Source organism: Camelus dromedarius, chromosome 4 (genome assembly GCF_036321535.1).
Source record: "Camelus dromedarius isolate mCamDro1 chromosome 4, mCamDro1.pat, whole genome shotgun sequence".
In the NCBI taxonomy this organism is placed as follows: domain Eukaryota; kingdom Metazoa; phylum Chordata; class Mammalia; order Artiodactyla; family Camelidae; genus Camelus; species Camelus dromedarius.
Window position 1 is genome coordinate 10,949,186 of NC_087439.1, and position 27,897 is coordinate 10,977,082.

Sequence of the window (27,897 nt, forward strand, 5' to 3'; positions counted from 1 at the left end):
AAACCTCTTTTAGACTTCCATAGAGAAATACCTTCACATCTTATACTGAATAAACAAAAATATTTAGCAATCCTTAAAGAACAATTAGCTGGCATATTTTAAGAAGCTAATATGCACAGTACCTGACATCAAATATCACTGTAAGATATAAAACAAAGAAAAATTACTAAAAAGTACTTGGTGAAGGAAGGCAGCAGGAAAAGAACTGGACAACGCACATTTATGTACCCATCTGTGGTTATTTCTGGACTGGGTTTGGGGAAGGAGGGAAAAAAATGAATCTAATTTTCTATACTTTAGAAATATAAAATATTTCCTTTAAAATATTTCATTGTGATAAAAAAAAAACCAGCTGTGGAGAAAAAAGAATACATGAGAACTGCCTTGAGATAATCATAAAAATGATATTAACTTACTGTTTACTGAGCAACTACTCCACACACTAGACATATTACAGATATATTGTCATTTAACTTCACAACAACTTTGGAAAATATCACACCCACTTTACTGCTAAAGAAACTGCTCTTCTGTCTGGATCACAACCAAATTTGCTACATAATGTTGTTCAGGATATATACTAAAATGGTACAGAAAAACTGAACTTGAGTGTGAGAAAAGTGATAAAAATTATTCTGTTAAGATAGAAAATCATAAATGAGAAGCAAGGAGATCATTTTTTGAAGATAGGAATAATACTTCAGCAGATTTATTATTAAGGACCTTAATAATCAGTAGGATTCAGTAAACTGTTATACATGGGACAAAAAAGATGCATAAGACATAGCATGAAGTTTGGAGGAATCATAAAAATAAGGGTGCCATGGATCAAGGAAAAAGCAGGAAAGATATTATTTTAGGGAAAAAATGTGGTAAGTAGGATTAAGAGATAATAGAGCCACATGCATTAATCAAACAATAAGTATTTAGTGGCATTACTCTGAGTGAGTGTTTTGTTAAATACACAAAAAGGTGTAAAAATCATTATTTTCAAGAAGCATATACTTTGGCTGTCATGAAACTTACACAATGAGGCACAGACAGAATACATGAAGCAATAAATGGTGGAACACAAATATTTAAAAGTACAGCTTTTCAGCAGATCTGAGAGTTTTAGAATTAACAACTCCACACAGCAATTAATAAAATGTAAAAAAATGTGCTTTCAAGAAGACGCATGCAATTACACACTTCTGATTATTACAATGCTAGGAGGCATAGCACTTCAAACTAGTATCTATTTGACATTCTGCAGATGAGAAAACATGTTTTAATCTGGAGACAGACTGCAATAGTAGATGGAGGCAGACATAACAATTTACACTAGTGGCACATTTTTGAAGTTCAGAAATTTCCTTCAGTTGAGAGATGTGATTAGGCAGGCTTACTGACCCTGGCTGATTAACAAGAGAAGGAAAGTGCCAGGCAGTTTAAAAACAAAAAACAAACAAACAAAAAAACACATTGTTTCTCTTATCCCGCAGCTGGCACCTTGATTCCAAGGACAAAGCCATACAAGACATTTTATGTTCCACAACTGCGGCATCAATTCCAAGGGCATACCCCAGTATCTCTTTGTTCCCTTTTTTCCTGCCAAAGTTTTTAAATTAGGGCTGAGCTCGGGAGGAAGGAGCCAGTCAGTAATAGAAGACTGGCGTCACGAGAAAGAAGATGATGGCAGAGCTTTCCAATAAAAGACCTCGTGGCTCGACGGGGGGCTGGAGCTGTCTTGAGCTGGTTGAAGGCTCTCTGCAGAAGTTTTTGGGGTTTTTTTTTTTTTTTTTGCTTTTTTCCCCTTCTTTCTCTGAGCAATAAAGCAGCTCTTTTTTTTCACTTTGTCCTTCTGCCTCTACTGACAATTCTGTCTCAATCAGCAGGTAAGGACCCACAAATTTGTGGAGGGGCTTGCCCACAGGTTTCATGGGCTTTCCAACTTGGGGGTTTCTCTATCCGCTAACACAGTCACCAGTCCTCTATCAACAGGAAAATATGCTTTCTAAAATAGGAGAAATACAAAATAAGCAAACTACTAGGCTTACCATGAAAACTTAAGTCTTATTATTATCCATACAATGGAAAATAAATACTACCGATTTAGAGAGATTGGGGATAATATGGAATCACCCAAAAAAAAGCACAGAATTATTAATATCTTAATAATCATTAAATATTAATTTTATTCTAGTATATGCAGGTACTCCAATCAGAATATTTCTTTCCATCTTATAAATAAGGACTGAAATTATAATTTTCCTAAAATGTTCATTTTTCAGAAGAAAATATCTAGGTTTAACAGTACTTGATCAGTGTAACAAGGTACAAAAAAGCGAGTTTTTCTTTCATCTCATTTACCAGAAAGTGCTTTTTTTTTCAATTCTTAAAATAATCACCAGAAACTTTTAAATACATGCTAAATATTTCTTTCAAGTATTTCTTATTTTTAAGAATAAGACTAAAGAAAGCAACAATTTACTCATATACCATTCATTGTATTCTTTTTAAAGGAAAAAAATTAGCTGAGGGTCCAATCCTAACATTTATTGAATTATCAAGTAGACTGCAATTTTTCTTTGAAAACACTATTAGATGGAAAAGGAGCAAATAAAGCGAAAAGGGAAGAAAAAGAAGGCAACGTTCCAAGACAAGTGAAAGTCAGAGTTGGATACTGATACAAGTTTATACAACAGTGGTGTTTCTTTTCTTGGACATCACTTTGAATCTTTTGAAATCCTTTAAACACACACATAGAAAAATTATGCGTTACTCTGAACAGTCAAGGTAAAACTTGCTTACCTTGCAAATTGTAAGCGGCCAACTGAACTGCTGTTTCAAAAGGACACTCTAACCTGAGACCAAAACACAAATTTGTTAGACAAGACAATTTCACAGCCTTTGTTTTATGATAAATGGAAATACATGCTTTATGTTGGACATTTCTTTTTCATAATTTATAACTATAAACTTATTTTTCAGAATCATTTTTCAACTAGTCAAGAAAATGTGGTTTACCTTAAACTAATACTCACTTTCCACTGAGAATATCTTGTTTTAACTGAAGAACAAATAAATACCTAAGAAAAGTAAAAGGTATAAATTATACAAATAGAATAATCTGCTGTGAAAAATAATCCTGCTGTCTAATTGGACAAGAAATATCCTTAATTATAGAATTTTACCCATAATAAAGTCTGTAAAGGAAAAAAGAATATGAAAAAGGAGGCAATAAACATCAGGAGGATGGTAGCATGTCCACATGATAGCAGCAAGGAATAGCAGGCCACAGAGTACTGTATAGCACCTTAAAAGAAAAGGTTTAAAATGAATTCCTGCCATTGAGCTCTGTGAACTGATTTAATCCTACTCTGACAACACAGCCACCTTATACATAAAGGGATACAGCTCTGTACATATGGATAATAACTACAATCTCATTCATTAGCAGAGTGTTCAAGAGGAAACCCTTCCAAAGAGACTCAGCAACTCAAGTTTTTACTTAATAAAAATAGTATGTGCTCATGAGTCACAGGTTTGTAACTGAGTCAGTGAATAAAGACGAAGGAGCCAAGACAAAATAAAAATGTGTTTATAACATATTCAAAGTTATTCAAAACTATTCAAGCAAAGCCAAGATTTAACATTTTTCATTAATCAATGGCATTTCAATAGGTAAAGTCAGGAGCCAATTCGAAGTAATTCCCAGTGGCTAAAGACAGATCATTTGAATATCAATAAACATAATATGGTAATGTATTGAAACACATCAGTCCTGTTTAAAATCTGTGAGTTGATAATGACAGTTAAAAGAAAGAACTTCCTAGTGGATGCTAGAGAACTAATTCTTTATTTTGAAAACTGGTAAACAAAGAAAAAAAAATCCTGCACTTAAAATAATACTGTCCTAAAATGAAATTCTTTTGTCTGATGTCTTATTACCAGAGGCAAAGTAACCATTTTTAGCTGTTTGTAAACTAGAAAGAATTATAAAGACAATCTTCCAACATCTTCAGCTAGCCTGACCAAAACTTTACTCTTGTACACAACTCTAGATAGTGGTCTTACCGGGTTAGCTCTTCACGAAGATTATTTGGTTCTGAGGAATAAAACTTGACTCGAAGATGCAGACAATAGGGTGAACCAACTGCCATTTGGGGAAAGAAGAAAAAAAGGCTTTAATTTTTTAAATACAGCTATTTAAATAGTAAGAATTTTCAGCCAGTAAATTTGTCAAAAATCTAAGTGGACAGAAGGTAACAGATTACTGTGGCAATAGTTCAGGTTACACTGTGGGCTTGATTAAACCCAACACCACAGAGTAATCAATAGATGTTTTAAATGTGCCAGCCATCATATCCTACTACCAGTCATCTGTCCTCCTGAGAACAGACAGCTCCAGATTAATTCTAACAGTATAGGGCCAAATATATCAAATAAAATAAAAGTCTTGACTATGCACTCTAACAGCCCTAAAAATCCACAAAGCTGTATTTCTTGCAGGCACGGAGGAATGCCTACCTTATTAATGGCACATGGCAAATCCTCCCACATACTTTCTAATTCACTTCCCCTACTTCACTAACCTCTATATTCTCAGTGGTCCCATTATTTTGTAAAGAAAAAGTTGAGGTGCCCTGATATCTCTATTAACAGAAAACATGACAGATTATGGATCGGACACTGGTATTTTCCCCCTGACTATCACTAGGAATAATACTGACATTTTATGTGAATTGCTTCTTTTGATTCCTTAAAAAAAAAAATTTACAGTCTTAAAGGTCTTGAAAGATTTTCTAGAGTAAGGCAGGTGCCAAACAGGAAAATCCTAACGAAAGTAATTACTACATAAAAGTTAAGCATCTCATGGAAACTCAATCTCATTTGCAAACTGCAAGCCTTTTCCTGGGTACAAACTAAAGGCACTTGAATCCAGATTACCATCAACTGTGTATAATTTAAGAGATGGGTCAGTATATCAGATTGAAATTATTTTTAGAAAGTAGAAATGCTAAGAAACTCATCTGAAATGTGATTTCTTATGTCTTTAACTATTAGAAATCAGAAGTTTAATAATACACAATTATATATAATTGGATTTCCACTTTTTTCCACGATTTTTTCAATACTTACTTTTTACTTGCTTTTTGATGCTCTTTGTACCATCCAACCAATGCTAAAAATAAAAACAAAGTTAGCTGTTAAGCAGATGAGAGAACTTAACATTTTAATTATTAAAGTTAATTTTCATCATGCGTTTGCTTATAACCATAAGGAAATATTTCATAAGAGAAAAATAAAAGTGAGACTGAAAATTCGGGGGAAGGGGGTTAACCTGCCCAGACTCTACAGCAAGCTTATGATATATATGAATATAATAAAAAGACCTAAAACCAGACATATGACTTCTTAAAACATTTCCTCTGCTCTCTTAGTAACCAGGATGATATTCTAAATTCTGGCCTTAGTTTTTCTCACTGTTCCCCAAAAGATAAGTCTCAAAAATGGTACAATCAGACAGAAGAAAAGTATCCTCATATTCTAGTGCTTGGTTCATTCTTGTAATTAAAAAGGTGAGATTTATTAACCGGTCATGACCCCAAATTTGGTGAAAAAATGTCACTCATATTTTACAAAACAGATACTACGCAAAGTAGTAGTCTTTGAAAGAACCTGCACAATAAAATTAAACTCTTTGTCATAACCAAGCCCCTATCCATTAAAATAAGCGGTCTTTCCTCCTTTGCTTTACAAATAAAAAATGGTAACATTGTGATTAGCAGACTTCTGGTTTCAAGAGTAATAGACTTTTTTTTTTTTTTTGAGTTATAGTCAGTTTAAAATGTTGTGACAATTTAAGAGTAATAGACTTTTGATTTCTGTAACCTCTTCACTCTGAAACACAAACAGACCTAAGAACCAATTCCAGAGACGTCCACTGATAAACCATTCCCAGCTCACTTCTCATTATTAATCCCTTTACACCACCAAGCTCTAACAGGGACAGGATGCACTCATCCCACTAAGATACACATGACTGTGTTCTATTCAGCATGCTTACAATTCCAAGCACCCTACAGGAAAGGAGTGCTCTTGTGCTAGCTAGTTCACAGAGCAAAGGAATCCAGTCTCAGAAATCCAGATAGGCAAAGAGTGGATAAACAAGGCTGCATTGTTAAAAGACTTGTAACCATCTGCTTTTCTTGCCAATTATTTGCCTAGCCTCTTCTCCCTATTCTCTGCCAAGATCCAAAAGTGAAATTCATAGAACCACCAGTTTGTTGGCAAAGTAACTCTGGCACGTCGAAATACGATGGTCAATAAACAATTCAAAAGGCAATTAAACACTGCATGATATTTTTCTGGATCCATATGTGTAGGCTACTTAGCCATCTTTCGTCTTTCAGTAAATTCAGGTGGATACCCACTTTTAAGCATATTTCAATCTAGCAAGTGTTCAGTTTTACACATCCATCCATTAATATAATGCTAAGCCAGCCAATAAGCAGAACATAGTTCAACCTATCAGCTGAAAATACTTCACCTAGGACAGTGTAAAGTGCATCCATCAGGCCAAGCCCAGAAATCTAATATTCAAAAATCAAAGACTTAATTGTGCAAAATACTACTACAGCCTAATGCTAATCACATACTGGGTATGAGATAAAATTTGCTTATGTGCCCTAGACTGTTTTCTCCACACAATCATGGATCTGGGAGTCGCTCTATCTTGAGGTTCCATCTATTAGACTGCAATGAATTAATAAGCGAATGGCTGGTCACCTGGGCAGTCTCACATAACCTCAGTTGGGGGGACTCTCATATACCATAATGAGTACAAATGAGCACAAACCTTCCAGGAGGCAATTTAATTGTGCCTTAAAAATAACCATGTGTCTTTGACTCAGCAATTCTACATTCAGAAATCATTATGGATGATTTAACCCACAAGGAATTATATCAGAAAATAAAGACAATCTATATATCCAACAATAGTGAATTGGTTAAATAAAGTATTTCAATATGATACAACAATGCAACAATTAAAAAGAATGAAAGCAAAAACTCTTAGGAATCTGGAAAATCATAATACATTGTTAAAATTCTAAAAGGCAGATTACAACATGTTTTAAATTGTTTTATCAAAATTGTAGAAATTTATACAGCTGACCCTTAAACAACAAGGGTTTGAACTATACAAGGATTTTTCTCACTAAACACACACTACAGTACTACACAATCTTTGGCTGGTTGAATTCACAGATGCAGAACCTTTTATACAGAGGGTTGACTTAGAAAAGTTAGTCACGCGGATTTTCAACTGTCAGTATGCCTAACCCCCACATTGTTCATGGGTCAACTGTGTACATAAACGTGCCTTTTCTTTTGGACTGAGACAAAATCTGTAACAAAACAGTAACAGAGGTGTTATCTCTAGGTGGTTGAGACGGCTGCGATAATTTTTCTTTGTGCTTTCCTATATTATCAGCTTACTCTACAAGCACATTATTACTTAAAACAGTAATTATAGATCCCTTATTTTAGTATTTTATATAAGTAATATATTCATACGGCTTAATTTTTTTTTTTGCAGTATTAAAAGGTATATGGTCAACAGTCCCCTCAACCCCTGAAATATCCCCATACAGCCAATTTCTATCACCACAAACACTACTCCCCTCTGGATGTTATTGTTTTCTGATTCCTTCCAGAGTTTTCAAACATAAAAGGAAAAAAAAAACTGCATGTGTTGGCAAAGAATAAAGAAATTAACAATGGACTGAAAATCAAGAAGCTAAATATAAATTTTGACAGAATGAATTTTAAGGAATATTGAGAAGGAAACATTAATCTAAGATAGATCATTTACTATTTCAAGAACCTAAAGTCTTTTTTAGACAGTTACAAATTTCCAGTTTAAGAATATTTAAGGCTAGTCTCATAAATGTACCTTTAATCTCTAATTTGCATCCTACTCTTCTGAGAAGCACACTAAACATACAATCATCCTGGTAAGAAAAGGACCACAGTTTTCTTCCAAGTAGGCATTTTAGTCCCTTTTCTACCTGCATGTAATAGCTTCTACACTGCCCTCCTTTAAGACAGCCCAAAACTCAGATAAAGATTCAAGCAAATTTTAAAGTTAAATTTAGGAGCTGGGGGAGTTCCTGGTGATGTTCTTCTGGGGAAGGTCTGAGTTCATGTTTGCATATTCTCAAGTCTGTTTTCTTTCATCTCCTCCACATTCCAAACCTAGGGACTGGAAAATTCAGAGCTCAGAGACAGGCACTGATAGTATTTTCCTTGAATCAGGGTCTTCAGGAGTTGAGTTTAAATTACAACAGAAGATAAAGGTGAGAACATGCAGATACAGATTTTTGGATGAATAATGTGAAACTAATATGGTTCTTTCCTCATGTACCATAAAAAGGAAACAAATTCCTTCTAATTTCCTACTTTTAAAGTTTGGTTGGTAAACTTAGAATTCAAAGGAAAACTGTTCCATTCTGTTGAACTAGGCATGAAAGAACAATTACTTATGTGCGTGTCTTAAAATATAAATAACATATAATCACAAACGTCACAGCCATCACGAAACCAAACAAAGAATCACCTAGGGAGATTCCAAAACACTAACATACACACACCCTTATCCCAGTCCTTATAGCCAAACAGTCTGTAAACAGCTCTTCAAATGAATGATCCCCAATTTCCAACCACCCACATGGCTCTACTAAAGAAATGCACCAACACTTTTGCCAGAGAGCAAAGAACTTAATGCAGAGAAATGTTAATCATTTTTCGAAACAATTGCCTGTGCAAAAAATAGTTCACCTGTGAGGAGTAGAGGCTTATGCTCTGAATCAAAGGATTTTTTTAAAGCAAATTTTAACATTTTTAACAATTAACAAATGTTGAAAATCTATGCCATGAAAACAGAAGATCACTACATTGCACTGCTGTAATCTAACTGAAAACACTTCAATTTACTCTAGATTCTTATTCTATCTAGGTAATTACTTTTGGCATTAAAAGTCTGTGTTACAAGACATTCCAAATGAAGACTTAGATGAGCCATTAAAATATATTTTCCACTATACCTTTCTGTGTATTATTAATACACTTTCTTAGGATCCTAAAAAAGTCAAATTTATAAAGGAAATGTAGGTGATTTAGGTAGGTTATATATTCACTCTCTGGACATAGAGCACATAATCTATTTTGGAAATACACTTTTTGTAAACAGTTCATCCTTGTTTAGCAAATATCTGTACCTGTGCGTGTGTGTCACAATACAGAATATATACATATGTATATTTAACAAAAATATTGTTCCCAGTACCTCCACCAAGAAATAAATAAAATAAATAAATCTACTTTCCCCGCCCCCCAAAATTTTCTTAGCATGCATGACGTCCTGGGTTCAATTCTCAGTACCTCCACCAAGAAATAAATAAAATAAATAATACAGGAATAGAAGAGGTCTTCTTCAAAATGATAAAGGGCATCTATAAAAATCCCACAGGTAACATCATATTTGATGGTGAAAGATTGAACATTTTCTCCCTAAAATCAAGAATAAGACAAGAAGGTCCACCCTCACCACCTCTATTTAACATCTTACTATATGTTCTAGTGAGAGCACTTAGGCAAGTAAAAGAGATAGGAGAAAAGAAAAAGATAAAAGGCATTCAGATTAAAAAGGAAGAAGTAGAACTATCCCTTTTTGTAGATGACATAATCTTATGCATAAAACATGTAAAAACTAGTAAGTTCAGCAAAGTTGCAAGATACAAGATACACATACAAAAATGAACTCTATATACTAGAATCCAAACAAAATCCAAAAATGGTAATAAGAAAACAATCATAGGTACAATAGTATCAAAGGATTAAAATGCCTGTGAATAAGTTAAACGAAGGAGGTGAAAGACATATAAGCTGAAACTATAAAACATTATTTTAAGAAATATAAAGACTTAATAAATGGAAAGATGGTCCATGCTCATGGATAAGACTTATCATTAAGATGGCAGTACTTCCCAAATGGATATACAGATTCAAGGCAATTCTGGTGAAAATTCCAATTGCTTTCTTGGCAGATACGGACAAGCTAATCCTAAAATGTATATGGAAATAACGAGTGACCCAAAAAAGCTGAAACAATCTTAAAACTGAAGAATGAAATTGAAGGACTCACACTTTTCAATTTCGAACTTACTATAACACTTTTCAATTCCAAACTTACCATAAAGGTACAGTAACCAAGACAATGTGGTGCTGGCATAAGGATCAACACATAGGTGAATGGAACACAATAGAGAACCCAGAAACACACCCATGTATCTATGCTCAAATGACTTTCAATAAGCATGATAAGACCATTCAATGGGGAAAGAATCATCTTTTCAACAAATGGTGTTAGGACCACTAGGTATCAGAAGTCTGAACTTTACAGCATATACAAAAATTAATTCCAAATGGATGAAGAAGAAAACATGTGTAAATCTTTGTGACCATGGAATAGGCAACAGTTTTATAAATATGACTAAAACCATAACTAAAGGAAAAGTAGAAAAATAAAACTTAATCAAAATTAAAAACTTTTGTGCAAAGGACACTATCAAGGAAATAAAAAGACAAACTACAGAATGGGAGAAAATATTCACAAATCATGCATCTGAGAAGGGTCTAGTATCCTCCCAAAATAAAAACTCTTAAAACTCAACAATAAAGAAGAAATAACCCAGTTTTAAAGTGGGTAAAGAATCTGAATAGACAACTGTCCAAAAAAGATATACAAATGACAAATAAGTACATGGAAAGATGCTCACACCTTTTCTATTAGGGAAGTGCAAATCAATATAACAACTAATACAGTTAGAATCAAAAAGCAGCAGCTATGGGAAATAATTTTTCAAATTTGTTCATGTATACGTGTGCGCATAAATTTACATTTTTAAATATCGAAAAATTCAGTTATACTGTTTTGTAACCCTTCTTATTTTTACATGATTCATGTCAATTAGTATACTTTAAAATACCACCATTTTTAATGAGCTGCAGGTATTCCATTGCAAGGCTGTACCAAAAATAACCTAACCAATAACCTGTACCTAAGTCTTCATGCTTAATTTTTTTAAATGGAGAGGAGTTGGCAATCAAGAAAACAACTGCAGCTAACATTATTAACAGCTGTAAATTTAGCCAAGATGCTCTATAAAATCAGTCTAGGAGTTCATCTCCAAGTGATGTGAGTTTTGTAAAGTGTCTTATAGAGGTATTCCAGTTAATTAATCACACCAAAACTACTCCCACATACCTACTCCAAAAGGAACCTGAGAATTCTTATTATATATACTGTTCATATGGGTCCTAAACACTGCATTTATTGTGTTACTAAATACACACACATGCCCCATCAGCTTTCCAGAAAATAAGGCTTAATGTCCTGGTATCTTCATCTCTGCTCCGTGCCTCTCCCTGCTACTGTAAGTGCCCTGTTTCAGGCTTTTTTTTTTTTAACATTTTTTTTTTGATTTATAATCGTTTTACAATGTGTCAAATTCCAGTGTAGAGTGTTTCAGGCTGTAATACTACTTTTCTCTCCAAAGTGTTTGCACTAACTCTCTCTGACTTTAATCCCTGCCTGCTCCAAATAATCCTACACAGTATTTCTACGTAAAACTTCCTAAAGCAAAATATAACCTCCCTGCTTGAAAAATTCCTAATCTCGATTACCAGAGAATAGTGCCAATCTATTACTAACACTTTGGCATTCAGTTTAGATGATATGGCCACTAATCCACCTTCTAATCTTAATTTACTACTTACTCTCTTTCAAATACCCTCCAGTCACATCCTACACTAAAGTACTCAATTCTTTGAAAAAGTCTCCAACTTCCTACCATATTACATATGCTGCTATCTCATCTGAAATGCACAAGTCAAACAAAGAACATCTATCTACAGATACAGAATCACAGATCTGGAAGGGATATTAGCGATATCTTAGGCCATTCACCTTAAATTGCAAATTAGAAACTCCTCTATCACTTACCAAGAGCCCACAAAACTCCCACCCTAGCATTCTCTTACTTGCACAGTGTTAACTCTAGTGTGCCCAAGAATCAATCCAGTGGTCAAGATTTCAAAGCCTCATCCGCAAAGATTTATGCTCTAGTAATTTGGGTTAGGGCCAGAACTCACTTTAAAAAAAAAAAAAAGCACCTCGGGTTATTCTGAAGCACAGGGTCAAAGCTTCAGACCATAGTAAGAAAATTACACAAAAAAAGAACACATTAAGGACAAATAGTTTTGTAGCATTTAGCACATCATCTGAAATTTTCCATTTCAGAGCCTCCAAAAAACAGCTACTCACTGCTACTTGTGCCGAGTCCATAAATCTCAGTCCAAAATAGTCGCTTTCAATAAGGTCCAAGTGGTACATAATCTGATCAAACAGTTCTTGTCCTTTGGCTTTTTTCTGAAATGGCAAGAAAATAAACCAGTAAGTGGCTTATAAGATTAACATATTTTTAATTATACAAGATCTCTTAAAAAAAATTACTTGCAATACCAAAAGTATTACCTTGTAGCAGGTAATCGGTAAGATATCACTATTTTCCAATAAATCATTTAAGGCCAAAAAGAGAATTTGTGATCTACTATGTGCTTTCCTGGAGAATGTTACTTCCTATCAATCAACAAATATTACTTTCTATCTAAACTGTGTGCAAGGAGAGACTCTTATCTTGACAATTTTTAGAGTCCCTACTTTAAAGGAGCTTTATAATGTAACTGGAAAGAAAAGAAGAAAACTTAGAACACCTAAGTACAAGTCATACTGAACTATTTGCCGACTGATTTTAGAGAAGAGTCACTGAGACTATAATAATCAGTGAAGACTTGAAGATCGGTCTTAAATTGGGAAAGAATCTAGGGCAGGGAACAGCAAAAACAGAAATGGAAGGTCATTATAAAATATTAGCTATATTCCCTGTGTTGTATAATATACCCTTATAGCTAATTTTATACCCTGTAGTTTGTACCTCTTACTCCCCTACCCCTATATTGCCCCCTCCCCACTGGTAACCACTAATTTGTTCTCTGTAACTGTGAGTCTGCTTCTTTTTTGTTATATTCACTAGTTTGTTTTATTTTTTTAGACTCAACATGTAAGTGATACATATATTATTTGTATTTCTCGGTCTGACTTATTTCACTTAGCATAATACCTTCCAAGTGCATCCATGTTGCTGCAAATGGCAATTGAAAATGATGCTACTATGAATACTGGGGTGCATGTATCTTTCTAAATTAGTGTTTTTGTTTCTTTCCCATTCCATACTCTCTTAAGGGTTTTTCATTTCATTATGCACTTAATAGTTTACAGGAAATATATGTTTTTGACATACCATCAATTCTATTCAACAATTACTGGACAGACACCTATTATGTATTAGCTGCTAGAGGTATATAGATAAATATGCTTATACTACTTGCCCTCAAGCAATCACAAAGTTCTTACTAAGAATAAAATTATATAAAACTAGCTTAAACACAATAAACATGAGTGCTATTCTTGCAGTATAAACAAAATGCTAAAGAAATGAGGATGAGTTAAGTTTGCCTGAAAGCAATGAAGGCCTCAGAAGAATTCATATTTGACATTCAGCCTGGAATAGTTAACAGAAATCTGTCACCTTAGGTAAAAACAAAATGAAGAAATACATAAAATCTTGACAGTCTACGGTGGGGTTGAGGAAAGAGACAGACTCAAGACAGACAAGAATCAGAAGACAAAGTGGCAGAAGTTGCCAATGTGATTCTTCCTAAAACTGCAGAACAGAATGTCACTCTCTGTCTTTAAAATCCTTCAATTATTTCTCTTCCTCTACAGATAAAAGTAGATTCCAAGGCATAAAACAGTCTTTCCTAACTGTTCCTTGCTTACTCTTACAGCCTTATCTCCTGTCCGTCCAGTATTTTTACCTGCTTATAATTTCCCCAGTAAGTCATACCTCTGAGCCTTAGCAAAATGCAATTCTTTCTGCTTAGAATGCCCTTTAGGTCGCTAATGAATTCTTGATTCTGACTTCAAGAATCAGTACATCTATGTTACTTTCAAAAAGCCACACAATGAATCCTCCTCCCTTTGTGCTACTTTGTACTTATAATTCTTATTAGTATAAACCCAATGCAAAGGTGGAGTTGTAAAATGGTCCACCATGTTTGGGCAAATAGTAAGAAGGTCCAGTGTGGCCAGAGTGTATAGAATATGAATATGGAATCACTGATTCCGAGGTCAGGATCTTATTCATTTTCATGTACCCTTTCCCCTCGCAGCCACTGAATATAAACCAAGTGAAAAAGGAAAAGTGAAAACATAGATCCACACAGCTCTGGCCCATTACAAATTCATTTTTCAGCTACATCTAGACCAGTGCTTACTACTTATATCCTTTTCTTTCCTAACAAATTAATCCAGGTCACCATCTCATTTAGACCCAATCCTCACTTCATATCCTCTTCTGTGGAAGATTAAGACTCAGAAGACAGCATCCTTCTATTAGCCTTTCATCTTTCTCAGCAAAAGATGGTATTCCTCCAAGAATGTTCCTCCTATCATCTCTATCTGTGTATATAAAACCAATTCCTGAGGAACATTTCCCCTATACATTTAAACAAACTCAGATCTACCCATCCAGCCATTCTCTAGCTGCTGTGTTACTTCCTTCTTCCTTTTACTGCCAAATCTCATGGCAATCCTCCATTTTCCCTTTATGCATTCCCTCCAACAACCAAACAATATTTATTTAGCACTTGCTAGGCATAAGGGACTATAAGAGCTCAAATATGTTTGTTCCCAATAATTCTTTTAAACCCTCTGACAGACAGCTTCCAAGCACATTCCACTAAAGCTTTTTTCCCCACTTCATTCTTTTACTCCTTCTCCCCAGGAGAGTTGATTACCCTCTCATGATCTTCTACACAATCAATATAACTCCCACACCAAACCATATTTTACTCATTTCTAATCTTCATTCTCTCCCCTCCCATGTCCATGTACAAAGTATTTCTCCCACAGCAAACTTACAGCCACTACTGGTGTGCAGCCTTTGTTACTTGTGCCTTTATCCCTGTACAATCTCTAGGCTTGCTTTTTTTCCCCCTGTAATGAGTCAAGCATATCATCTCTAAATTAAACCTGTATGTAATTTTTGTTTAACTACTAAAAAACCTTAAGTGGGATAAAACACAAGTATACAAAAATCCATACATTCTTTTTCTTAAACAGCTTTGAGATATAAATCACATACCATACCATTCACCCATTAAAAGTATGCAATTCAAAGGTATTACATTCACAAATATGTACAACTATCACTTCAATTTTAGAACACTTTCATCGCCTCAAAAAGAAACCTCATATCTTTTTGCTATTGGCCCCAACCACCCTTCACACTATCCTCTCTCTCCCCATCCATCTGCCCTAATCAACCTCTACTCTACTCCCCCACCCCCCAGAGATTTCTCTATCCTGGACTCTTATGTGAATGGAATCATAGAATATGTGGTCTTTTGTGACTGGCTTCTTTCATCTAGTATAATGTTTTCAAAGTTTATCCATGCAGCATGTAACAGTACCATTTCCTTTATGGTCAAGTAGTATTCCCTTACATGGATATAACACATTTATGCAATCATCTGCTGACAGACATCTAAGTTGTTTATATTTTTGGCTATTAAGAATAATGCTGCTGCAGTTCCAGAACCAGCATCCTCACATCCACTAGCCAGGCCACCTTCCCTGTTTAGTCTCCACCCGAGTTCTGCAGTGCCCTTCTTCAAGCTTCTAGCATCTTCTTTGTTCTCCCAGCCATAGGCATGGTAGCTTCTCTAGACACTACCTTCATGTTACTTTCATGACTCCTTTTCAGTTTTTTCATCCAATTCCTTATGTTTTTGCTTTTGAAATGACTGGTGTGATTTCTGGCCTTTACTGATACAATGGATCTGAATGTTATAAACATTAAGTATAACAATAATTCTTCATAGTGCAATTAGGTGGACATTGAGTGCTGGAATTGTGAATGGCTTTATTTTGATAAACTTATCTAGTAAGATTTAAATAAATTTTCAACAAATTAAAGTACAATTTTATTTAAATACTTATAAAATTTTTATATTGATGAATTATGATTTGTATTGTGCCTTTTACTTTTAATAAAATTTTTTTACTCCTTTAAAAAAAAATAATGCTGCTATGAACATCTGCATACAAGTTTTTGTGTAAACATGTTTCCAATTCTCTTGGACATATACGTAGAAGTGGAATTGCTGGATCACATGGTAACTAGGTTTAATCATTTAAGGATCTGCCAGACTGTCTTCAAAAGCAGCTGGACTACTTTACATTCCTGCTAAAAAATGTAAGAGGATTCAGGTTTCCTCACATCTTTACCAACACTTGATATTATCTGGCATTTTTATTCTAGCTTTTATAGTTGGTGTGAAGTAGTATCTCATGGTTTTTATTTGTATTTTTCTGATGACTAATGATGACAAGCACTACATGTGCTTATTGGTCATTTGCATATCCTATTGAGAGAAATGTCTGTTCAGATTCTTTGCCCATTTTTAAATTGGGTCATTTGTCTTTTTATTATTGGGTTCTAACAGTTCTTTACATATTCTAGGTATTTATCAGATACATATTTGCAAATACTCTCTCTCATTCTAGGAATCTTTTCACTCTCTTGATGCTGTCCTCTGAGGCACAAAAGGTTGTAATTTTGATAAAGTCCAATTTATTTGTTCTTTTGTTGTTCACGTTTTTGGTGTCATATCTAAGAAACTAGTAACAAATCCAACGTGATGAAGACTTACCCCTGTATTTTCTTCTAAAAGTTTTACAGTCTTATGTTTAGGACTTTGATCCATTTTGAGTTAATTTTTCTACACGGTACATGTTAAGGTTCCAACTTCATTTCTTCTGCATGTGGCTATCCAGTTTGAGCACCACTTATTGAAAAGATTATTCTTTCCCTCATTGAATAGTTTGGGAACCTTGTCAAAAATCAACTGACCACAGACGTATAGGTTTATTTCTGGGTTCTCTATTCTGTTCCATTGGTCTATGTGTCTAACCTTGCTCCAGCAAAGCACACCATCCAGATTACTACTGCTTGATAGTAAGTCAAAACTGGGAAGTATGAGTCCTACTACTTTGTTCTTTTTCAACATTGTCTTGGCTCTTCTGGGTGCCTTGAAATTCCACATAAGTTTTAAAATCAGCTTGTCAATTTCTACAAATAAGTCAGCTGATATTCTGGTGGGATTATGCTGAATCTGTAAATCAGTTTTGAATGTATTGTCATCTTAACACTGCACTGTTAAGACCTTTAATTTGTGAACATGGGATTTTTTTTCATTTATTTGAAGGTGTAATGGTCTATACAATTTAAGGACTTGGGCATCCATATCAGCAAAGTAAGTATATAAAAATTGTTATCTAATGGTTAATCAACTATTACCTATTAATTTAAAACTTAAAACAGAGAAATGTAAATAAAACCATGAGATACTACTTCACACCAACTATGAATGCTAAAATAAAAATGCCAGATAATATCAAGTGTTGGTAAGATGCAGAGTTTTACGATACAGGCTATTTACTAAACAACAGTAAGCTCATAAATCAAAGGAATTATTATGGCATTTCCAAAGAGAAAATTAAAGTCAGATAATTAGAAATTTCTACCTGCTGCCTTTATCATTTACTGAAAGACATTCTTACTATACTAGGTCCCTAAAAAAAAGGAAGTAGAAGGTATTCAAATCCCTCCCCCTATTGTGAGAAGAACAGAAAAAAAAAATGACCATTACAACTAGTACATATTAATTTGAAATGTACAGATTTAAACTTCTTTACTTAATTACAGGTAATCCCTTACACATTGCCTGGGCAATCACCTTAATTCTACGCGCTTGCTATGATCAATAGTGACTAATCCTAATGGGAAGTAAGCATGTGCACCAATTTCCAAGAACAATCTAAATCTTCTTTCAGAATCATACTAGACTAGTTGAGAAGCTAAATCAAAAAAAGAGAAAATCTTTTCTTCCTAGAAATTATCATTCCTCTGGCCTATTTTCTTTAGTAAGACAGTTTAGCTGGAAGGCAGGGAGAGCGGGCAGTGGCCATTTTATATCCACGCACACATCTAGCATTAGTTTACTAACTCTAGGATTTCACCTGCAGAGTTGAAAAGGCAATTGTTCTAGTTCCACATAGACTCTAACCTAAAACTCTCGGTTTTTTCACTGCAGTTGTCTGCATAAGAGGGTAGCTAACATTTCTGCCCTTGATCAAGCATCACACACACACTTTCTGAGCATACCAAGCAAAGGAAACCGACCTGTACCAGTCACCAGCCATTTAAAACCTAGTGCTGCTTTCTCCTCCACACTACACTGCCGTTTCAGAAAACTTCTTTTCAAATTCTACTTTCCTGGTTATCAGCCTCTCTATCAATAACCCAGAGACTTCCTACTTCAAACATTAGGCAAAAAGAAACTTTTTTCCACTCTCTTACATAGCAATCTCAAGCTTTTCAACCACATATCTAATGATATTTTAATGGAATAGTACACAAAACACTTAAGATACTTATCACATAAGAAATGAATATGAAAACTATCCTCACAAAGTATCACATACTGGAATGTCTGACACACCCTTAAAAAGCCCTTATAAGAAGAAAATTTAACCACATTAAAGTCTTTCAGAAACAAAAACTCTGAAAATGCCCAGTCTAATGTACAAATATAATGAATACTTATTAGATGACTTCAAAACACTTCAAGAAATCCTGTGTCTTAATTTTATATTACATTATTTTAAAAATGTGTAGGTACATACCTAGTATATTCTAGATTATTCAAATTAATCAGAATGTTCATTTAAACAAACTATCCAATTCCTTAATCTCCCACTCTTTGAGTTTAAGGCCTTCCAGAGACTATTCAATTATGTACTGTTGCAGCACCCAGGCTATTACCTCACACCAAGAGATTTTTTTTTAAATTGCATTTTGGGTAAATGAGTGTGTACTAAAAAAAGTTTGTAGGGAGGGAAGACATTGTGGAACACTTAATGACATCAAATCACACATCTTATAGCTCAGTTACATAAATCTTTTAATACAGAATGAAGACATGAGAAAGAGATTTGGTTTAGCAAATAGCTCAGAAACTCAGCTCCCTGCAAACCATACAGCTACCTCCCCCTCCCTTCAAAAAAAGACCTGTAAGGAATAAGCTATCCCCTTTCAAATATATTGGACTGCTTCACACTGTGAGTTATGATTATTCATAACAGTAAAAAAAAAAAATCTATCCAAAATTTGAATATAATTTAAAAATCCAACCTTGAAATAAAGATTACAGTGTATGAAACACCTACCCTGCAAACTACTTGGGAACAAAGAGCTAGGCAGCCAGAGCTGAGGGGTATATAAAGAAAGTCCTTCTTCTCACTTTATTTCATTAAAATTTCTACAAGCACACCAAACTGTGGAGGAAATATTTGTTTTGAGGAAAGCTGAAGAGTATTTTGAAAATTACAAAAAAGTACAGAGAACTAAAAATCTTACAGTATCCATGTAACATCATTCCCAAAAATTCTCATTGCTTTAGTAACTGCTCAATAAGGACTGTGAGAAATCCACAGACTGCCATCGTACAGAACACACAAGTACACACAAAAATGACTCATGACAATAACTGCACTAACATTTGAAAGTTTCAGTTAACTGCCGCTAATCCCAGAGAAATACTATCATTCCAGATACCTAATGTCACCTGATCCATGTACATGTATGCAATAGCACCTGATCCATACTAACCAACATAACCTAACTCTCCCAGGAAGTTATCAGTAGAAAGCTCAGAAGAAGAAAGTGACCTCATAAAGAATTTGTAAGTCACCAAGATCTACATACCGACAAGTCCACACTAACGTCAGTACCATCTAGAAGGGACACTCGACAGGTGATGATGGACTTAGCGTCTCCAGCTGCAGGGATGTGTGTGGCAGCTCTCTGAGCTTCTCGGAGTCTTTCCTTCTCCGCATGTTTACGCATCGACCGACGCCCAAGTGTTCTACGGAAGAAGCTCAGCATTTTTGTCACTATAAAACCAGAGAGAAAAGGTATCAGAAGACTCCCCACAATGTGCAGTCAGACAAATGCTGTGATTTAGTAAAGTTCTGAGAACATTAGTAGGTGTTATTAAGAGCGCCTGGGCAAGTAAATCTGAAAAAAATAATTAAAACTAGCTACTTTAATTCAAAATTTTTAAAGATTTTAACATAAAACAGACCTATGGCTTACATCATTTCTAAACTTACTGGGCTATTTTATAAGGTGCTAATCTGATAAGAGAGGGCAAATATTTATGAAGTTCATCTGGTCTTTTGGGTCAATAAATTATACGTACAACAACCATATACCCCTACAAACATTAGGAGACAATGCCATACACTAAGATATCCTTTGATGATAATAACACTCCTAAGAAGTTACATTTCTTCTCTGAGCATTCATAATAAAAATACAAAAATAACCACCTATTTCACCTAAAGTACAAATATAATTCAAACATAAGTTTTATCAAATTTTCTACTATTACTCAGATTTTAAATTGCTACTTAATATAAACAATTCTTTACAATGTCAAACTAATGCTACTTCTTTCCTTATCTCTATTAAGAACATTCAGATTAATCCAAATAATCAAAACAGGTTAAATATAAAATGGAAACATCATAAAAACTACCTTGCATAAAGTTTAATTTAAAGAACTAAGAGTTCGAGAAAAATACCTGTAACTATGCCAACAAATAAAAAAAAGACAATTATCAATTGCAGAGAAAACAAGGTGTGCAGAAAAGGGAATGTAATCACAGTACACTACATGACTCAGCTAATAATTTAGTCATAATACATAAAGACTAATATTGATTTAACCTTAACCATAAAGTAACTATAACTCAAAGGAAGTATATAGTAGAGTTAGGTGTGAACAAAGAACTAATCTTGCCTAGTAGGAATTCAACAAATAATTAGTGAAATTAAAAATCAAGAAGTAGCATTTATTATTTAAAACATGGAACTCATTGCTTTGAGGAGGAAGGAGAATTCAGGAAAATGCTCTTTTATGTAAGAAGCCTTCAGATCAGATGAGCTCTTCAACTAGATACCCTTATAAACCTACAAAAATAAAGGTTAATTTTAAAATAATACTATCAGATGAAAAAGTGTATGAAGTTATTGTACACATATTACAAGTATGAATATTTCCACATAATTAGGTAAACTGGCAAAGTCATGGTACTTGTCATTTGTAAATTCATTTGCTTATATCTGAAGAAAACAGGTAAAAATTTTAGATAGCTTTTCAGTTTTCAAAGCAGTAATACATAGCATCTGGCCCTCATCTCTTTCTCTGCAGGGTTTTTTCTTTTTTTCAGGCGTTGCTCCTTTTGCATCTTGCTAGCCAGTCTCATTTCAGCTGCCTAGAAAAGGTAGTACTTGTCATTCCAGACTTATAACACCCTTATGTCACAGAATCTCTTATTCCTTTTAATTTAACTCCACCAAACCTCCCGTGAGAAACATTCTCTGATATCTAGTTAGTAACTCCCACCATCACACTTCCACTGAACCTTGAAAATACTTTTCTACTTCACTAATCAGGTTTTAATTATTCATTTATATGCCTGTCTCCTTTACTATAAGATCCCTGATAACAAAATTCCTACTTTGAATAGCTAGCCACCCAGCACATTTCATCAAGCACAACAAACATTTAGTAAATAATCTTACTCAGTACTCAGAAAAACTCCCTAAAGTATTCTTATTCTGATGAGCAAACGAAAGGTCGCAGAAATTAAACAAATGACCACGCCCGCTATTTAGTAAATAGTGAAGAGGGGCTCAAACTCTGATTTTCTGACTCTAAATCTTGGTCTTTCTACTATATTAAAGAACGAGTCATGTAAAACTCAGATTTTAGAGATGAGAAATTATCAAAGATCATAGCTTAAAAAATGCTGAGAAAATGCAAACAAAATGTACATAATGAATTTTAAAACTGAACTCAGCGTATTCAAGAAATTGCAAGGGGGTAAAAAAGAAAAAAAGAGATGCAAAAGAAACTACAGATTCAAAAAGACTTAAAACACATAAATAATCACAATGTATGGACCTATTTTGGATCCTCATTCAAATAAAAAATGTTTTTTAATTGTCAGATGTTATCATTGAGGGAAGCTAGATGAAAGGTATAAGGAAGGGAGTTAAGTGGAAAGAGAGATGAAACAAACTGGCCAGATAACTGGCCAATAACTGTTAAGCTGATGATGGGTTCATGGGGGCTCATTATATTCTTCTGACTACTTCTGTATATGTTGAATTTTTCCGTAATAAAAAGTTTCCTTAAGGGAAAAAAGTGTTCAAAATGTACTACAAATTTGTGGTTCCTAGGAAGCAAATGAATTATAAAAGCAAGTTTTCTTTTACCTTATTCTACACCTTGAAAACAGACTCACTATACAAGCAGAGTTAACCTGCTAAGGAAAAACTCAGCTTCTTTCTGATTTATAATTTTAATAACTATGTATTTTGAACTATGAAACTCATCGCCACAAACAACAGGTTCTTTTTACAAAAATATGAAAGCGACTTACACGAAAAAAAAATTTCAGATGAACTAAAGAAGTGAAAGAAATGAATACTAGAAAAAAACCAAATAGTGTAACAGGGTGAAGGGCTTTTAAAATTTTTTCTGCAAAAAATTTTTTGAAGGATTAATATGTAATTTAATAAAGAACTATCACAAATCATTAAGATAAACAACCAGGAGAAAAAGAAAGGGCAAGATATGAAGAAACAAGCTCTAAAAGATGACAAGCAATAAAAACATTCTTTAAAAAGATGTTCAACCTCAACAGTAACCAAAGAAATCCAAATTTAAAAAATAAGATAGTCTGTTATTTAAAAGATTCTAGGTAGCCAGTGTTGAAAAGGATATGGGAAAAACTGTCACCCTTCACACAATGTCCACTTGGGGGAAGATGTGACCATACTCAAAAATTGTAATGTGCATACTCTTTCACACAGCAATTCTATTTCTGGTAGAATATCCTTAAGAAATACTCCTAAATGTGCTCCAAGTTGTAGAAACAAGAATCATTAGGGCATAATTAACTTAAGAAAATTTTAAATACGTCCATCAACATGCAAGTAGTTAAATAATGGTCCATACAATGGCATACAACAAAGTTGCTTTTAAAGTACAGCTGATACAGATATTGACAAAATGTACAAGTGAAAAATAAAATCAGAAAAATGAATACAGTTTTATTCCACACTACGGTGGAACACATACATACACACCCTTATTATACCTTATACACACACAAAAGGACTAGAAGGACATGCAACTGTTAAGTGGGGTTAGCTCTGGAGAGAGCCATATGGAAGTACTTAATGCTTCTGTAATAATATATGAACATGTCATAAGTTTTAAAAATTTTCTGTTAAAAAAGTTTTCCCATATTCACTCTCTATTCCCCACCCCCGGCCCGCGCCACCACATTCCCACTTCCATTCTTCCCGCTGCAGCAGCTGACCTTTAGCAACCACAAATCTGATCCTTGTTTAAAAATCTTTAATGGCCTGCTCCCTGATCCAGCTCCTCCTCCGTCCCTAACCCTTCTGGCAGCCCACTCCCTTCTACTCACTCTGCTCTAGTAACCCTTCCACTCAGACTCAGAGTGATTTTTCACTGCGGGCCTTTTTTCCCACCTTAGCTGTTCCATCTTTCTGGAATGTTCCTTTTCAACTTCACCTCTCCCCCACCCTCTCCTACTTCACACGGCTACCATCAGATTTCTGGTTGAAATGTCTTTTCCTCAGAAAAGCATTCCCCGACTTCTAAGTTAGGTTCTCCTTTCAGTACCCTCAGTCTTTTCTTTATAACACTTAAGGAAACTGTAATTAACTACCAAATTGTTTATTTTACTGGGTATTTCCCCGACTGAGACACAAGGACAGGGACCTAGTCTGCCCTGTTCACCACTATGACCTAGCTAGCACAACAATATGCACTATTAGGCACTTAGGAAAGAACTTGTCTAAAATAGTACAATGGAATTTCTGAATGGTAGGTTTACATGTTTTTTTTAAATATCAGTTTTTAATCTATTATTCCTAATTTTTCAGCTATGAACTAACAAGAAGGGTTTCCTTTACAACCCTAAAAATGCAAATTTAAGTAATCCATTTATTACCTAAATTACTTAAGTTTAAAAAAAATACCTATCTAAAACTCAAAAGTGTGCATATTCTCATACATGACCGGTGGACACAATCTTTGGCAAGCAATTGCTTTTTAATAAAGCAATATGCCAACATACAGCAAACACTATAAAGATACTAGTATCTTTTGTCTCAGTAATACCAATACAGAAAACGTCTGTAAGACAATAATTCAGCAGAGTTAAACATACCGTTTTCTGATGAAGTTCACCTAACAAAAGGAGAAAACCCTGCAAATTAGTTTATGTACAAATAATCTACTATGTTGGGTAGGGTTCAGCAACAAGTTAGTTACGACAGCAAGGGAGTTATGGGAAAATTTTCCCTTAATTCTTAAAAAAAAAAAAAAAAGCTTTTGATATTAATTCAACACGTTACCAAACGGTTTAAAAGACTTAGGTGTTCTTGCTCTTAAAGTAGAATTCACACGACTTAGTAACCAGAAAGATAGTGACAGGTACAATTAAAGTTTACGCACCAAAGAGCCCATCATTAACCCGCCCCATGCCACGGGTGGGGGCGGGGAGGGTCCTGGAGACCTCTTCATTCCTGGGAGCACCCCTGCCTCTCAGTTTTCAAACAACTTAAATTTTAGTCAAATGCAAATCAGCCCCCCCCCCCAAGTGCATTCTTGACACAAACCCAAGGCGTGTTTTTTCCTTGACCTGCCACATCAACCTCGCCAGCTGGACGACCAAGCCGCCAACTCGCAGGTGAAGGGCGCCCCAGCCCTCCCACCACGCCGGAGACCCGCCCCGCTGCCCCGGAGGAAGGGTCGGGCCGAGAAGCGAGGTCGGTCCCGCACACATTAACCGGCTTCGCCCGGGGCTCTCCGGTCCCGCCGCGCGCACGGAGACGCCCGAAACTCGGCGACCTTGCCCCATTGGCCGCCGCCGCCCCTCCCCTCTCGGCGCGTTTAATATTTTGCCGGCCAGTCGGGGAAGCACCGGGCGGTCGGGGGAGGGGGGGCGTCCGGGGGCGAGGCCGCAGCACCAGTCGCGAGCACAGGGTCCCAGTGCGGCCGAGGAGGAGTTCCCGGAGCGGTGAGGGCAGCAGGGCGTGAAGGGAGTCGGGAGCGGAGTGTGAGGCCGGGGCTGCAGGGCCTCGCGCTTACCTGGGCTGGAACGACGGCGCGCAGGCGAAGGGGGCGCGGGGCGCGGACGCGAGAGGGAAGAGGTCCCACGCAAGGCTGTGAAGGGGGCGGCTCCTCGGAAGACACCAAGAAATGGCGGCCCGAGGCGCGCGCCCACCCCGTGCTAATCCCCCGGCGGACCCCAGCTGCCCGCCGGCCCACCCCTTAAAGCCCCCTCTAAGCTCCGCCCCCGAAGGCGGAGCACTCCTCTCTTAAACGGGCAATGACACCGCCCCGGAAATTGCCTGGCTGGACGATACTCCGATTAAAGGGGCGATGCCAGGCCAGCCCGACCTGGACCGAGTGCTAGCGGCTCAGCGACCGCGGCTGGTTTAAAGGGGCGCTGACGAAACCCAGACCCGGCTATCAAACCTCTGCCTTCGGGGGGGAGTGTACCCCCGCAGAGGGCCCCCAAAATTAGTACTATCATAAGGAGACTTATCGCTGTCAGACTGAGCCTAATATCAGGTGCTGCTAGATTTCATCTATTCAGTTGTTCAAAAATTAATTCATTCAGCAAATATTTACTACCCCGCTGTTAAAAGAACTTTCATTCCGGTGGGGAGGAAGACAGTTAAAAAAAAAAAAAAACACATGCCAAATGGCGATAAGTATCATGAAGAAAAATAAAGCAGGGAACAGGAAATAGGGGATATCTATTTAACGTAGTATGGTCAGGGAGAACCTCTGCGACAAGGGAACATTTCATTCATTCTTGCCATAGATAATTTATGGAAGTGCCTGAGATGGGTTAGGTTGTCTTCTGGACACTGGAGATGCAACAAATAAACAAGACAGACAGAAGATCCCTCCTGTGCCTTAAGTGCTAGCAGGAGAGACAGAAAATAAGTTAGTAAAATTAAGTACTAATTTCTAGTATTAGTAGTTAGTGTGAGCCATTAGTGTTAGGCATTGCTAAATAACAAAGAGAAAAGTAAAAACGGGGAATAGGGAGAGTGAGTGAGGAGGTATGATTTTAGATAGATTAGCTAGATCAGGAGGAAGGTCTCAGTAAGAAGTGGCTTTTGAGTGAAGACCTAAAGGAGGTGAAGGGGGGCCCTGTGGAAGAGCAGCGGGAATAGCCAGAAGCCTCTCCAAGTGCGTGGAAAGGAAATGCAATGTAGTTAAAGGCGAGGGAGCAAAGGGAAGAGTCCTGGGAGATGCTAAGTCAAAGAGGAGAGGGAGTGAGGTGAAGGGGCTCCTGAGCCCTGGTCAGGCTCTGAGGGCTGTGGGGAGCCACTGGGGGGGTTAAGTGGAGGGCCTAGGCTGGAAGGAGAAGAGACCAATACTCATAGAGCCCCTTCCTAGGGTTTGACACTGCCTGTTCCTCCCCCAGCCCAAGACTGAACAGTGGGGCTTGGCAGGGGCAGCTCATCTCTTCTCCATGTGGTGTTGATTGGGGCAACTCAACAGGAGCTGGAGCTGCCAAAATGGCTTCACTCATCTGTGTGACATCTCAGCTAGGGTGGCTCAAAAGACCACCTGAGTTCTGCTTGGGCCACTCTAGTAAGTTAGTTGAAGTGGCTTAGGCCTCTCAAAAAGTGAAAACTGAAGTTCCAAGGCCTATTAAGGGCAATGCCCAGAAGTCACACGGTGTCACTTCTGTAGCCTGTTATTGGTCAAAGTGAGTTACAAGGCCAGACCAGTTTCAAAAGGAATGGGAACAGGATTCCACCTCTTTTTTTTTTTTTCTTTTAAGAGTATTAGAGAAATTTTCTTTCTCTACTGTTTAAAAATAGCTTTATTGAGATGTAATTCAGCTATGATACATCCCCCCCATTTAAAGTGTACACTTCAATGGCATTTAGCATATTTAAAAAGTTGTGCAGCCATCACAAAAATCTAATTATGGAACATTTTCATCACTTCTTCATGGGAGAGCAGCTTGGATACACAGGGGTGGGAGAGATTGGTGGTCATCTTTGAACTTTAGCTCAATAAAAAAGCAGTGATTATGATGATGACACGGGAGGGAGGGAAGTGGTGGACCTATAGATGAAACAAGAAAGGGCCATGGGTTGAAGTAGGTAATAGGTACATTAAACTGTTACCGGGAAAAGGAAAATAAGAATTACCTCGGTTCTTAGTCACCCGAAAAAAAAGAAATTTTGATGACAGATAGAAAGCATGATATAAGCAAGATTTTTATTAGTGAAAAAAAAAATAGTAGAACATAGTACACTCCCAAGAATTGGGAGCGGGCCATTCCAAGAGAGGAAAAAATGGCGCCACTCTTTTGTTTTTCCTGTTTTTATATCCTGGTTTCATGATTGCTTGATTGATTGATTGATTGACAACTCAGGTTCCCTGCACTCTGGCACGCCCATCCCCTTTTGGGCAGGTTCATTGGGTCAAGTTATACCAGGGCCCCCTCCCATTCGCAGC

The 27,897-nt window shown here is 36.2% G+C and overlaps 1 protein-coding gene across 6 annotated transcripts in view; it reads right to left on the bottom strand.

Moving 5' to 3' along the window:
- Nucleotides 1–25,671, bottom strand: part of EPB41L5 (erythrocyte membrane protein band 4.1 like 5) — a 102,925-nt gene extending 77,254 nt beyond the window's left edge. For 2 of the 6 annotated variants that reach the window (XM_031451260.2, XM_031451258.2), the window contains exons 1-7: nt 24,859–24,980; nt 20,001–20,188; nt 12,374–12,478; nt 5,125–5,167; nt 4,060–4,138; nt 3,027–3,071; nt 2,794–2,846 (exon numbers count right to left, since the gene is read on the bottom strand). In XM_031451260.2, the coding sequence (XP_031307120.2) occupies nt 2,794–2,846; nt 3,027–3,071; nt 4,060–4,138; nt 5,125–5,167; nt 12,374–12,478; nt 20,001–20,188; nt 24,859–24,886 (541 nt within the window). In that variant the 5' untranslated portion in view covers nt 24,887–24,980. Of the gene's footprint in view, nt 1–2,793; nt 2,847–3,026; nt 3,072–4,059; nt 4,139–5,124; nt 5,168–12,373; nt 12,479–20,000; nt 20,189–24,858; nt 24,984–25,022; nt 25,042–25,494 lie in introns of those variants that run through there. The other 4 variants (XM_010979172.3, XM_031451259.2, XM_031451257.2 and 1 more) reach the window with 4 other exon arrangements.
- Between the last annotated feature and the right edge of the window lie 2,226 nt (nt 25,672–27,897).